This window comes from Arachis hypogaea, chromosome 2, assembly GCF_003086295.3.
Source record: "Arachis hypogaea cultivar Tifrunner chromosome 2, arahy.Tifrunner.gnm2.J5K5, whole genome shotgun sequence".
NCBI lineage: Eukaryota > Viridiplantae > Streptophyta > Magnoliopsida > Fabales > Fabaceae > Arachis > Arachis hypogaea.
Window position 1 is genome coordinate 98,355,925 of NC_092037.1, and position 15,228 is coordinate 98,371,152.

At 24.7% G+C, this 15,228-nt stretch overlaps 1 protein-coding gene across 2 annotated transcripts; it reads left to right on the plus strand.

The window, feature by feature from the left end:
- Positions 1–9,383: 9,383 nt before the first annotated feature.
- Positions 9,384–15,228, plus strand: LOC112755366 (receptor-like cytosolic serine/threonine-protein kinase RBK2). Of its 2 annotated transcripts, none has more exons than XR_011874718.1 (8): positions 9,384–9,481; positions 10,198–10,584; positions 10,910–11,161; positions 11,827–11,981; positions 12,337–12,416; positions 13,437–13,568; positions 13,658–13,807; positions 14,551–15,228. XR_011874718.1 is itself a non-coding variant. In XM_072221588.1 (8 exons), exons 1-8 carry the CDS (start codon positions 9,475–9,477, stop codon positions 14,656–14,658), a joined length of 1,275 nt encoding a protein of 424 aa, XP_072077689.1. In that variant the 5' UTR covers positions 9,384–9,474; the 3' UTR covers positions 14,659–15,228. The 2 variants fall into 2 exon arrangements, 1 of the variants encoding a protein (XP_072077689.1); XM_072221588.1 differs by having other exon boundaries at positions 13,437–13,572.

Sequence of the window (15,228 nt, forward strand, 5' to 3'; positions counted from 1 at the left end):
TCAAATTATTTTTTAAATTTCATTATTTATATCTTCTTACTCTTTCACTTTAAATGTTTAATAAATTCAAAAATATATTATATACTTTTTATACTAAAATGTCTTTCTAATTTATTATGAAAATATTAAAATATTTTTTTGAATAATTTTGCAAAAGAATTAAAGTACCACTTTTAATATTTTGATAAAAATAATATTTTATAATTAAGTTTAAAAGACTAAAATATTATTTTCGATTTAAGTTTGTTTAATTATATTAGGAATTAAAATTTAAAATTGATTTTAAAAAGAAAAAATGCTCACATAATTTATTATAAGAGACCAAAATGGCCATTTAGCAATAATTTTGAAAGGCTAAAATAATTTTATAGTATTGATTAAGGTTGTTTGATTGTAGTAGAAAATAAAAATTTAAATTTTATATTAAAACAATTAAAATACTTTTATTATTAACACCTAAAATATTAAAATAATTTTTTAAGATTAATCTTAAAATTTAAGTGTCATGACTCGATTCGGTCATAACTGGCGCTTAAACAAATCTTTCTAAGCAAACCTCAAAAATTGATATTACAGAAAATAGAAATAAATAAAATTTTCAATCATATTAAAAGGTAACACATCCTCAACTTCATATTTAAAACACATTTATAAAAAATTCGACTTTAATATCTACAGTAAAATATGATTTATTAGTTTTACCTATTAAAATATTTATAAAATAGCATACTCATGTCATTAAAATTAATTTTTATCTGTGTCATATAAAGCAGTTTAACAAGTCTAAAAAATTTTCAAACTATTTATATAAAACATTAAGCCCTTGAACTATAAAGGACTTACCAACTCAAACAAAATTAGAGCGGAATTGATGAAGCAAGGTTAGGATTAAGACCTGTATCTGAAAAAAAAAAAAATAAAGGACAACAAAGTGAGTTTTAAAACTCAGTAGTAAATAGAGTATCTATAGACTATAGTCTCACAAGAGATCATTATAAATAATAAATTCTTGGTTAAAATAAATCCACTTTAATAATAGTGATAGAAATATATTTAAACACATTGATAATTAATTATAAATATTAAACGTTTAAACCTTTTAATTTTATATAAAAAATATAAGTGGAAGATTATCTAATCCAAAAAATTCAAATCAATAGACAGAAATTATATTTAGGTTTTTTTTTGTGTGAATTTTGAAATAAATATGTTTAACTGGTTTTGTGAACATGAAATAAATAGGTACCATTTTTCATTTTATATGATTCTGAAAATATAATTATATACAGACAAGGTGCACTAAGTCTAATACTTATTGCCGTTAGCTACAATTTTTGTCATAGAACCTTTCAAAATATTTTAACATACAACTATAATCATGTTAATAGTTGTCAAACAAATCAATAAAGACATCATCAATCTACTAATAATCTATATGATAACTTTATCCAAATTCAATACTAAATTTATATTTAAAGTGTAAATGCAAGATAATATTTAAATTTGTAATTTAATTTTTCAAATAACAAACTTAATTAATTTTAGCAGAAATATTATGTCTCAGGTGAATTTTTTTATAAAATATTTAATATAAACATCATATTAACAATTAAGTTAGTAAATAATTAAATAATTGGTTTTAAAATTATTTTCTATAATTATAAAAATGATACAATATTAAAATTTATTATAAATACAAGATTTATTTATCATAAATTAAAATTCAAAAGAAAAATTTTTACTCCACAGATTTCAACAAACAAAAAGAGTGATTTCGTTGAGTATCTAATATCACAAATATAACAATAATAACTCTAATAAATTAACTTTAAGATCAATTGATATAATAGAATATATATACCCAAAATTTTTAAATTCTATTTTATCCTAATTCTAAATTTTTTTGGATTTATTAATACCCATAATTATAATCATGACAAAAATTAAAGATATAAGTAATTATTAAGTTAAACAGTCATTTTGATGTTTTAATAATTAATAATATTTGAATTAAAAGATGATTTTTTTTCTTTCTCAAATTTAGGTTATTTTAATAAAATTTTGCAATAAAAACCAACATAAAAAAATACAATTGATAAGATATAATAGAGTTAGAGTAAAAGAAGAGTAATGGAAATAATTAAAACAAAAGCATATAAAAATTTATTGTTGAAGAAAATAGCACAAGGGAGGGGAGGAAGACATATTCTAGCGGTGAGAAAGGATGGAATGGTAGCATAGTGTCTATGTGTGTATGATACTTTTAGAGGGTGTGTGCGCCATTGGAAAGAAAAGAAAAGAAGGAAATGTTATAGGCTTGGCTCAGTTTTTTTTTTTTTAAGGACTTTATAGTCTTTTCACCTTTAAAAAATTCGGTTCTCAAACTTCAAACACGAAAATACTTTAAGTTTTGAACAAATACGAATATTTGTGGTGCATTATATTATCAGATTTTTTTATTGTTTAATTTTTTCAGATAATTTTGTTAGAGGCTATTTTTTTAAAACGTAACTTTTTTATTTGTCAATCAATTATAGTAATAGATTTTTATTCAAATAATAAATTCTCTTTCAATTCCACTTATTGAAAGGTATTCCACATATTAGGTGTATGAGAGACAAATAGACGAAATGATTAAATTATCCTCCGTTTATTAAAATCAGAGACTTTTTTGTATTTAAATTTTATCAGGATGTATTTGTCAAAAATTTAAAAAGTCAGAACCTATTTGTCTTTTTCTCTTTATGTAACACAGACATGTAAAATATTAAATGAATCATAAACAAATCAGGTAGTATATGTTACTGCACCTATTCATTCTAAGATCTCAAAAGGACTAATATAGTAAAAACTAAATTTACTTTTTTTACCAAATATCATCACATTTTTCATAAGTGACACTCGAAAAAAAAACTTAATCACCCACTTAGAATTTTAAGTATTGTCTCCTATAAACAACACCTATATACTTTACATATGCATCAATCAGCAAAATCAGCAAAAGTATCTAAATATATCGAAAAAAATATGACAACTTATACGTATAATCAAACACATAATTAATATATCCTAGTCCGCAAAATCCGCACATCACACATTGTATTTTGAAAAAGTATATAGAATCAATTAATAATCAGCTAAGAATGGAACAACATAATTAATTATAGGAAAAGTCTAGGGGATCAGTAGTTTTATTGAATTTTGACCAGCATGTAACCAGCAGAGGAAGGTGTGCCATTAGATAAAATCTCACACCAATCTCACACCATCAAATCATCATTGATGGCTAATTGATGGCTAATAATCACAAAAATTGCTGGCCCCCTAACATTGCTCAATTACGGAACAGATGCTTTGATCATTTATTAGTTGATTCCATATAATTAATTATGTTTTATTAATGCGTAACACATGAAATATAGAAATCATATCCAAAATCATCTAATTTACAAGAAAAAAAAATCCGTATATCTATTAGTAGCAACATCCGATTACCAATTGGCTAATTTTTGACTTATATAGAGTTGATTTCCTAGCATTGTTGTTGTATTTTATGTATCTTCAAAGTACCAGAACACCTATTGACGTGATTCTTCCGCCGTCTATTACTCTCATTTTTTCTCTAGTTTAATTCTTTTTTCTCTTTATACACAATTGCTAAATTCTAAAACATATCTTTCTTTCTCATAATTCTATTTCTCAAAAATCTTTTTTCCCAATTGATTCAATTACATCCTTTAATCTAATCTATCACATTTTATTGTGATACTCAGAGACGGATCTACTCTTATGAGTATGGGAATAAGCACTTTCACTACAATTTAAAATTTTATTGAGTAGTATATAATAATAATATTTATTTGCCTTTACTAAATTATTAAATTTGACCACACAATAATTTTTTATTAACTTTCGACACTTGATAGTTAATTTGAGTACTTCATATCAGATGTCCATTATAATTATTAATTTTTAAATTTAAATAAAATTGGTGTTCTTTTTTAGAAATCGATTCGAAAGAACATTATCTATCCATTTGTATTTCTTCTTTTGAAATTAGCTTTAGTTTTTTATAACTACACTAATTGAATAAACTTTTTCAACAATGAATATCATTAAGAGCTAATTATATGAAAGTTGGTTTTTAAATGATTGATCAACAGACATATACAAAAAAGAAAAAGACATTTTAATTATATTGTGAAGGTTTCAAAATATGAAATATAAAAAATTAAATTTTAAATTATATGTTATTATTTAAATTACTATTTTAGTATTTTAATTTGCAATTAAATATTTTAAAATTCAGTCATATTTTATAATAATAAAATATAATTATAACAACAATTATGCTACGTATACATAAAATAATCACTTGTACAGAATAAATCTTAAAATACAAATTTTGAAATATAAAATACATACTAAAAATAAGTTAAATAATATATATATTTATACACAAATCTATAGTAAATAATTTGGTCGCTAATTTTTATGTAAACTTAATATTTTTATTATAAAAATTATTATCATATTATATATATTTCGCTCTATTATCAAAATTTTCTGGATCCGTCGTTGATAATGCTATTACTATTAGTTCTTCCTCTCTAGTGTTGGCTTCTTCAACTAGAAATTTCACAACCTTCTTCAATTATTATTGTCACAATTAATTCAATAAGTTTGAACAATAAAATATTGAATCTAGGTTTTAAATCAAATGTTAATTTTTATTTATTTTTATTTTTTATTCTCATTATTCTAGGGTAGGAAGGTATTCAATCAATTTGCAAGTCCAAAACAACCGTTGAGCTAGCCTAGTTTTATGTCGGTAGAAAGAGGACCTTCATGGTAGAAAAAATATCAAACATGTTGTGACATGTATACACTAAGCTTAGTATTATTAGTGTGAGAAATATATAGAATAGGTGAAATAGCTAAATCCTACAAATTAAAATAAACTTTTGTGGTAAGATGGGTGACGAAGAGCCACCAACTAATCAATGTTGACACTACTTAAACCTTAATCAATCACAAAAAGATCATAAAATTGATATATACTAATTAATACCACTCAATCATAATTCATCAAAACATACATTTAATTTATATATAATAAAATAATAGTAATAAAGATACTTTTAATGGAAATTGCAACATATTATTATTATTATTATTGTTATTATTATTGAAACGTACGTGGACCCTTCATTTTGATTTTGCTGGTGAGGAACAATAATAACGTATCGAGTGTTGCAGTTCAGTTCCTTGGACGAGGGGTTTGGTTTCTTTGTTTTTGTGTGTGTAGTGATTATATATATATATATATATATATATATATATATATATATATATATATATATATATATATATATATATATATATATATATATAAATAAGGGGATGAGTGACGGCCTCGAGCTCCCAACTTCTTTTTAATAGTAATAAGTTATTATGTATAATTTATTTTTTAAAAAAAATTATTTAGTATTTAGTTTAGTATAAATAAAAGTTCAGTCTAATTTAAATATTAATAATTTTTAATATCTAAAAAATAAGTAATAATATTAAAAAAAATTAAAAAATATATTATTATTAATATTTTTTAATTAAATAAAAATATTTAAATCTCATAAAGTGAATTTTTTTCTTCTTCTTCTCTTCTTTTTTTTTTCTTTTTTTTAGTCACCAAAAAAAAATTCTTTTTCTTTTTGTGGCCGTTTTTTTATTCATTTAATATTAATTCTCTCTGTTTCAACTGCTACAATTAAAAGATCTTTTTTAACTATGAATATTGTGAAAAATAACTTAAAACAAAATAAAAAATAAATTTCTTACTAATTGCCTTTTAATTATATTGAAAAGAAAATTATTGAAATATTTGACACAAATTTCATTATCGGTGAATTTTTTATGATACGAAAAATCGACCACTTCGTTAGTAAAAGTATACACATATTTTTTTATTTTAAAATATATTTTTTATCGATATATTTTTGTAATACATCTTATATTATATAATTTTTTACATAATTTTTAATATTATATGTTATTGGCGCCGTAATATAATTTCTGGATTGGTTTATGTATATACATATATTACTGAAATTGGTACATATGCTATGCACGTTACGTCGTTTAATTTGAGCTAAGTGACAATTGATTGGGAAAGGTCCATTCGTGTATATTCAATTAATTAATTAGCATCTTAGTTAGTGTGGGTACGTTATACATATATATAAGTAAATTAATTAATAATTAACTGGTACTAATTAATTACTAACTAGTGACAATCTGGCCATCTTAAAATAGTTAAGAGACGGTGATCAGTAAGAAACTAAGAATTAAAAAATAATTTTGTGTTGCAAAAGTTTTTATTTAATATTTATTAATTATTATTAAAATTAATAAATATTAACATTTCCGTTTGTGTTGATGCGAGTACAGTCTAATCTTTGCTATTTAATCTGTATTATTAAAAATTTGAAAAATTATGATTCGAGTCTGAAACTTTTTTTTTTTTTAGAAAAAGAGAAAATTTACTACTGCTACCATGTGACTCACTCATAGTGCGTGGTGGTTTGAATTTATGCAAACTTTATTTATTTATAAAGAAATAATTAAAGGGAAAAAAAATAATGCACGGCCATATATATGCTTGTAAAAGGGAAAAGAAAGCAAAAGGGAAATTCGTGTGTTGGCATATTAATAAATGAGAAAGGGATAATAAAAACACGTAGCAATAGCAGCAAGACGTGTTTATTAATTATATATCATCCACATATGTATAAATAATAATAATGAATACAATTATGGTGTGGCCACACATATTATAACGAACTTCTGGATCCCACTTTTTTTTTCCTTTTTTGAATTAATTAATATTCAAAAATCAGGTGTTGCAAGAATAGTCAATAGGTCGATTAAATGTTATAAAGAATATGGTATTTGATTTTTTGGATTGTTAATGACTTTTGTCGAATATGATTAAAAATTAGTTTATTTTATCTGTTTATTATTTTTTTGTTGAGACGTTGATATTCCACCTTGTTGTGTTGAACTTTTTATTTCAAAAAAAAATTAATATTCAACTCTCTATATATATATACCAAAAAAGAAAAAATAGAAGAGTTCATTTGAATGAGATGGGATAATATAAAATTGTGAGAGAATGTACGTTAATTACGTATAAAAATTCTTAAACGTCATGTTAGGTTATCACTACTTGGCAGCCACGCTGATGCATTGATTATTAGTTTATGGTACCAATAATAATATAACAAAGAATGAACCGACAAAAATATCATCTTAAATATTATATATATATATTCTTTTAGGTAACCTATTTTTCTTTAGTATCTAACTCCACTTCTTATATATTTTGCTTCTGTTCCTTTAATTTAGAGCTACTTATTAGACTTCGTTATTCTGTAACCTTTTATATCAAGATTTTAATCAAGTCTTTATAATTTAAAATTATTAATTAAATTCTTATATTAGATAAAGAAAATAATGTAGTATTTTTTAACTAGTCTATTAAAAAATACAATTTATTTAGAATATTTATTTTGTGTAATGTAGACTAAATTATTGAATATTCTAAAAATAAATATTTTAAAATTATTACTTTTTTAAAAAAATAACAACTAATAAGATCTAATTACAAAATTTTATTTAGTAATTTTTAACTGTAAATATCTAATTAAAAATTTGATACAACTATAAAAACCGTAAAATAATTAAACTTCTAATTAATTATGGTTGTTAAAAAAAACAATTCAAAATTGTTTTAGTTTCCAAAATTTAAAAAACCTTATGTCATTTTAGTGTACTAAGATGTTGGAGACAGTTACCTTGGCCTATATGGTTGGTTAGTTGCAACTTGCAATTCAAATTCAGGTGATAGCTACTTCATACTAATCTATGCATGGCAATAATTGAAAAAGGGCGCCATGGAAATACCATTCAAATAAAATTAGGTTAAAAATTGATATGTTTGCATACATCATCTTGATCTTAAGCTTATCAAATATTAAAAAGGTCAACATAGTTGCAATTTATAATTACTACTTTCATGTTTGCTTATCTAATCAGATAAGATTGTAATGGACTTTATTTCAAGACTCCATGTCACAAATTGACCAATGAAATCATATATAAAATAACCAGACATTATTATCAACTATGCACATAATATATATAATAAAAATTTAATTATTCTGTTGGTTTCTATAATTTTACAAAATTTTTAATTAAGTCTTGTATTTTTTTTTTTTTTAAATTGAGTCTTTGTATTAAAAATTTTTTTAATTGAGTTTCTACACTTTTTTTTCTTTTATTTGGGTCCTTGTACCAATTTTTTTTAGTTAAGTCTTTATAAAATTAAGTCAATTATTACTAAGAGAGATTTAATTAAAAAAAAAATTAGTGCAGGAACCAATTAAAAGAAAAAAAATATAAAAACTTAATTGAAAATTTCGCAAAACTATAAAAACCAACAAAATAATTAAACTATGATAAAATATATTCTCTCTCTTGATAATATTGTTAAGCATAAATAAAATAATCAGACATTATTATCAACTATGCACATAAAAAATAATAACTAAATTAATTATTCGTATAACATATATTAAATAATATATATAATAATTTAATTTTTTTATACATACCTAGCATTTTTACATTACTATTTTTGTCAAATAAAATATATATCTCTCTTTATTTTTTTATTATCAAACAAATTATATTACGTACGAAATAGAATGAATATAAAAAATTAATAAATTTAAATTAAAATAATAAACTTTTTCTAAACCCCATTTTCCACGTGGCGTATTGAAAAAGTGACCACAGCCACAGGTTGGCGTCTGTGGCTCTCTGACCATGGAAGCTACCATGCTTCCATGCCAACCATAAATTGACATTTAATTTAACAATATGCAAAACTCCAAATTACATAATAATTAATTAATTAATATTCTTATCCTTTAGTGTCTTTTTCTAAATAATTTTTTTTGTTTTATTAATCAATTTTTAATAATTTGTGTTTATTATAAGATTAATCAATTCTTTTAACCTAATTCAATATTTGGTCAAATAAAATAAATTTGTTCCAAAAATATAAAATAATAACTATAATATAAAATTTTTAAAATAAAATAAAAAATAATTCTATGTACTTTAAAGATATGTAACATGATCTCTAGCATTAATAATAATAATAATAATAATAATAATAATAATAATAATAATAATAATAATAATAATAATAGAAACCCACCAACGTAACCAAGATAACACTCTAACATATACAATATAATATTTTTATTTAATATTTTAATATAATTACTACTAAATTGTTCCTTCTATAATCCGCAAAATCTTGGGATAAAAAAAGAGGAAAAAAAAAATTTGTGACAAAGTAAACGAAAGAAAAAGATGCAATGATGATAGTAGTTTGCTGAAGCGGAGATGCTAAGTAAATTAAAAAAACCTTTCTGATATGTCTCTTTCCTCTGCCTCCTCCTCTGTTTCCTCTGTTTCTGTTCTGTTTTTTTTTTCTTCTTTCCTCTGTTCCATGTTTTCATCATACAATTTAATAAAATCATATTAATAGTTTTATTTAAAACTTTCACTAACGTTTTCTATCTTCTAAGTTTCCTTGCATTTATTGAGAGATGATGTTGTGTTTTTCTTATATGTTTTTGAGATGCAGGGGACTCTCTCCTTCTTCTTCTTTGGTGTGTCATTAGATTAAATTTTCTTTTTCCTGTTGCTTTGGCTTATCCATTTGGGATTCTTTGATTCCTTCATCACTCACAGGAACATTTCTTCTCTATGAAAATTTTTGTTTCTTTTGAAAAAATCCTTAGATATTCCAATCTTTTCTCTCTAAGATACCAAAAGGTTCCTTCTTCCAATGTCTTCAATTTAATTATTTGCATCCACTTTTATTAGTAGTCCCCTCAGCTCTTATTATTACATATTTTTTCATATAAACTGATTTTGTTTAATGGGTGGCTCTTAATTTATCAGATTTCTCTATACCTTGTACCTAAGAGGGAAAAAGAATTTGGTACCACAAAAATATCCATTTTATATATATTTTAATCTTCACCATGAAAAGGGTCATTTTCTTGGTTGGTTTTTATATATAAATATATTTCATTTTCTGAAATTTTCTGTGTTTTGGAGGGTCTCCCAAAAAAGAAAAAAAAATGAAGGAAAAAGTGGATTCACCAGTTACAGTTCTTGAGGACTATTTCAGGTCCTCAGATTCATCAGAAACAAGTTGTTCAAAAGATCATGATCATAGTTGTTTGGATTCTGAGTCTCAAGAAATTTCAAGGCCAAGTTGTTCAAGGTGGCATTCATTTGTTCAAATTTTGAAGGGAAAATCATCATCCAAGAACAACACATTGTTGCACCCTTTGAACATATCAAGAAGAATGAGTAGTAGCATGAGAGAATCTCTATGGCCAAGTTGCCTCTTAGATGTTGCAAGCCCTTCACCTTGTAGGTCACCTTGGAAGATCTTCTCTCACCATGATATTCAACTAGCAACCAATCATTTCAGCCAAGGTAATCCCTAAATTGTTGTTCCTTCAAGCATTTTGATCTTTCAATCAAGGAACATTATGTAGTTTTCTTGGTTTAGAGTATATTAAAATGGGTAGTCGAATGTACAAGCATTTTGCATTAACGTAGTGTCGTATACAACCTAACCTGATAATTACATCAGTCTTTGAAGTTGTTCTTAGTAGTTATTTTTAGTATATTATTAGTATACATATCTTACTTTTTTTATATAAAAGTATCATATTATATTATATGTTACTAGGTTATCTCAATTATATGTATTATGACAATGGTTTAATTTGAATTTTCTTTATTGTTTTTGGTGCAGAAAACTTGATTGGAAAAGGTGGTTATGCTGAGGTTTACAAAGGGTGTTTACCAAATAATCAGCTTGTAGCAATTAAGAGGCTAACAAGAGGAACTGCTGATGAGATCATAGGTGACTTTTTATCAGAACTTGGAGTTATGGCACATGTCAATCACCCCAACACTGCTAAGCTTGTTGGTTATGGTGTGGATGGTGGAATGCACCTTGTTCTTGAATTGTCTGAGAAAGGGAGCTTAGCTTCACTGCTTTATGGTAATCATTGATGTTATGCTATGATTTTGTTTTCTTGCTTTATCTTATTATTGACCCAATAGTAACAATTGAAATCCTCATTCATACTCTTAAAAATTCAATTTTTTATTTAAAAATTAGAAGAATAATTAAGAAAATTAGTTAGTGTTAATGTTGCAAGTGCGAGAAATAGTGTATGAAATCAGTCTCACATTGAAGAAAGTAAAGAAGAGTGAGGAGTTTACAAGATAAGAGGCCCATTAATTTATTATTTTAAGGTTTTGAGTTGAATATAGTGCATAAGAATTTAATATTTATATTTGGAGTTGAAAGTTTAGCCTAAAAACAATAATTTTTTGTTGGTCATATAGTAGTGTTCGGGTAATATTATATACACCATTTGTTTAGTAAAATTATTCACTATTTCTTTTAAAAGTTACATGATATTACATTATATAGTATTTGATTTCAAAAAATAGGATATAAATATAAAGATATAAATTAATATAATATAAATATTTTTTTCTCTTACTATCAGCTTTCCTCTATCACTAACCCTTATAAATATAACATTGAAAAAGGTTAGTGTAAAATAGGAGGAATTAAGCAATGTTGAGTTAATATATTTTATAAATTCAAAGAAATCAATATAATATATAAGATTGAATTGTTTGGTCCTTCATCAGGTTCCAAGGAGAAATTAGCATGGTGCATCAGGCAAAAAATTGCAGTAGGAACAGCAAAGGGTATATTATATCTTCATGAGGGTTGTCAAAGAAGAATAATTCATAGAGATATAAAAGCTGCAAATATATTGCTCACTGAGGACTATGAGCCTCAGGTATCATTTTTCACTACAAATTTATTCTACTTATACAATTTTGATTCTTGCAATTGATCACCGCAAACACCTTTTTAGTAATGTTTTTATTGCATTTTGTATTCACCCCAAAAGACAAAAGGACAATTTTGTTGGAAGATTCTTTGTTTATTTATGGATGAAAATGAAAAATGAAACTGAAGCCTCTTTGTTTTTTTGTTTCACATTAATTAGCTCATCCTTACTTCTTAATATTAAAAGCACTAAAGTTTAATTATTTATTTCAATATTAATGTTTTAGTAATTAAATAAGTACTATATAAACTTTTTTTTTTGTCATAAGTACTATATAAACTTTAATTAAATTTCTGTGCAGATATGTGACTTTGGGCTAGCAAAATGGCTACCGGAGAATTGGACTCACCACACTGTTTCAAAATTTGAAGGAACTTTTGGGTATGTGACCTTTAAATGATTTTTTTTTCTTTGTTAATTTTACACACCAAATACTTTCATAAATAAATTTTGTGACCCAATTTTTATTTATTAACCAAATTCTTTATTTTTTTGGATGCATATACATTAATCTAACAAATATCTCAAACATTTTTTCCGTCTTTTTAAATTCAAAATATATTTATCTTTTTTTTAAATATGTTTTTATTAGGGTTGTACATAGATTGGATATGTTTTTGTGGATATTATCTGATCCGCATAGCCATCGGATCGGATTAGATCCAATCCACACTGTGATACGATGATAGGATCGGATTGCGGATTTGACAGTGATATCTGCGGATCTAATCTGCATATCCGCACGTCTCATATAAATAGTATAGTTTAAAAAAATAAACCGTAATGTGATATGAATTTTAGTGTGTTGTTTTATGAATTTTATGATATCTTATTTTTAATTTTTCATGTTGTACTTCAACTTAAAATAATTAAACTTAGGTCTTGTATTTTTTTTTTGTTATTCAAGAGAATTTTTATGAATAATATTTTAAGAATAAATAGGCTTAAATAAGTGAAAAAATATTTTTTTTGGATTTTTTTTAAAACAGCCAAACAGGACCTTAAAACAGTTTTTTTTTTTTAATTATGCCGATCAGATCGGATTGGACCCGACATGAAAAAATGCGGATATTGTAGCCGATTCGATGAGTGCAGTGCATATCAAATAGAATTATAGGCTATATTCGATTTGTGTTCAGCCGTAGTTTTTATTTTCAATATCTGTCTCAAAATAACAATTAAATAGTAAAAACTCCAATGTAGTTATCTTTATATGAAGTTAGTAGTTAAAAATCGTTATATAATTTAACATATTTGACTAAATTATTATCTAATAGCTCTCAACTATCAATTTCACATCAAAATAACTTCAGTGAGTCTTTACCTGACCAAATACTAATCCGGTGTTACAACTTCTAGTGTGTTTCTATAAACTAGGGTTTTGATTTATGATTCCCACAGGTACCTTGCACCTGAGTACTTGCTTCATGGAATTGTTGATGAGAAAACAGATGTATTTGCTTTTGGTGTGCTTCTATTAGAATTGGTCAGTGGAAGGCGTGCACTTGATTATTCACAACAAAGCCTTGTTTTGTGGGTATAGTATCCAATTTAATTCCATTTCCAAACAACTTTTATTTCACATGATGTTTGATAAAATTAAAGTTAATTTATGTTCTCAGGCAAAACCATTGCTGAGAAAGAATGAAATTAAGGAGCTGATTGATCCATCACTAGATGAAGAATTTGACACAAGGGAGTTGAATCTCATGTTATTGGCAGCTTCTTTGTGCATTCAACAATCTTCAATTCGTCGCCCCTCTATCAGACAGGCATGCACCTTTTGTTTGTGTTTTTATTTTTTACTTTTATTTTTAATATTTTTTATTTATTAAAATTTTATTAAAAAATAAAAAATACAAACCAAATATACTTTTATCTTTTTATTTTTGTAACGTGCCATTAGTATTTTTTTCTTAAAGAAGCAGAAGTAGAAACAGAACCAATATTTGAGTATTCAAACACAGCTTTTATTATTTGTTTTATTTTTTTCCTTCAGTTGGAAGTTATCATTTAATTGAAATTTTATTTTTCATATATATACATAATTAATAAAAATAATAAGAATATTAAAAACACATGCTAGGTCTTTTAAGAAGTTGAAAAGAATGATGTTTCTTGAGGCTAAATTTGTTTATAATAAACGAGGATTGTGTGCAATCTAATTATGTTAACAAGGTGTAATTGGTTGGTCCAATTATTTTGCGATAGAATTTTTAAAAATATTTTAATATCAAATTAAAGGGTCCATTTTTTTAGTGATTTTTTTTAGGTTTACAAATTGAATGGTCCAATTTTTATTTCTAAAAGTAAAAAAATCTAATTTTTGTTTCTCAAAAATTGAATAGTTTGATTTCTACGTTCTGAATCTATATTTAAGATTAGTTTTTTTACTGTCCATGATATTAAAAACCATCATTCTACCCCAATGTAAAAAATAATTTGCGATTTATTGATCTTCTTCTTTTCATTTATGTACACATTTCAAACTGTATTTTTTTTTTTCTGGTGGTAGGTTGTTCAACTTTTAAATGGAAATCTCAGCTGCTTTAAGGGCGTGAAGAAAACTAGATTTCCATTCTTCAGAAAAGTCTTCCAAGAAGAACTCCTTGATTCTGAATAATTTGAAGGGAAATGCAACAATATATCAGGTTGAATTTGGTACATTATATATTAAGATCAATTACTTTTGAAATATTCAAATATATACAGTTTGATTATTTTAGTGTATGATGTGCCAAATTCAATCCGTTGCATTCAAGACTTACCTTTTGGTGCAACATGAAAATCACATGATCTTCTTCAGCATGCACACACAAAAAGGAAGATTGTGATCACTGATGAGTTCATGGTAATTGATGCATGTGATCAACTTCTTTTATTCATTTTGCCACAAAAAAAAAGTGTTTTTCTCAATCCAAACAAGGCATTGATGGGCTTCTATATATAGGAATTGACTCATCAAACCCAAAAAAGTTTTGGACTTTGTGAAGCCCAAAAGAAGCATTCTATTGCCCCTAAACCTGTGTACATAATAGAATTTTATTTTTTTTTATTTTATTGGTAATAGATAGTTATTACTTCATTGTATATTGAGTCTTAGTTACGACACCAAAAAAATATATATTAGAATCTTTTCATGTGCAAGTTTCGCATAATTTGGTATATATATGGAAAACATGTTATTTAGTAA

Excerpts from the sequence above, each read along its gene's own strand:
- LOC112755366 (XM_072221588.1), top strand. Across the intron at positions 11,982-12,336 it reads CTGAGGACTATGAGCCTCAG|ATATGTGACTTTGGGCTAGC; the intron begins GTATCATTTTTC and ends ATTTCTGTGCAG. Across the intron at positions 13,808-14,550 it reads GTCGCCCCTCTATCAGACAG|GTTGTTCAACTTTTAAATGG; the intron begins GCATGCACCTTT and ends TTCTGGTGGTAG.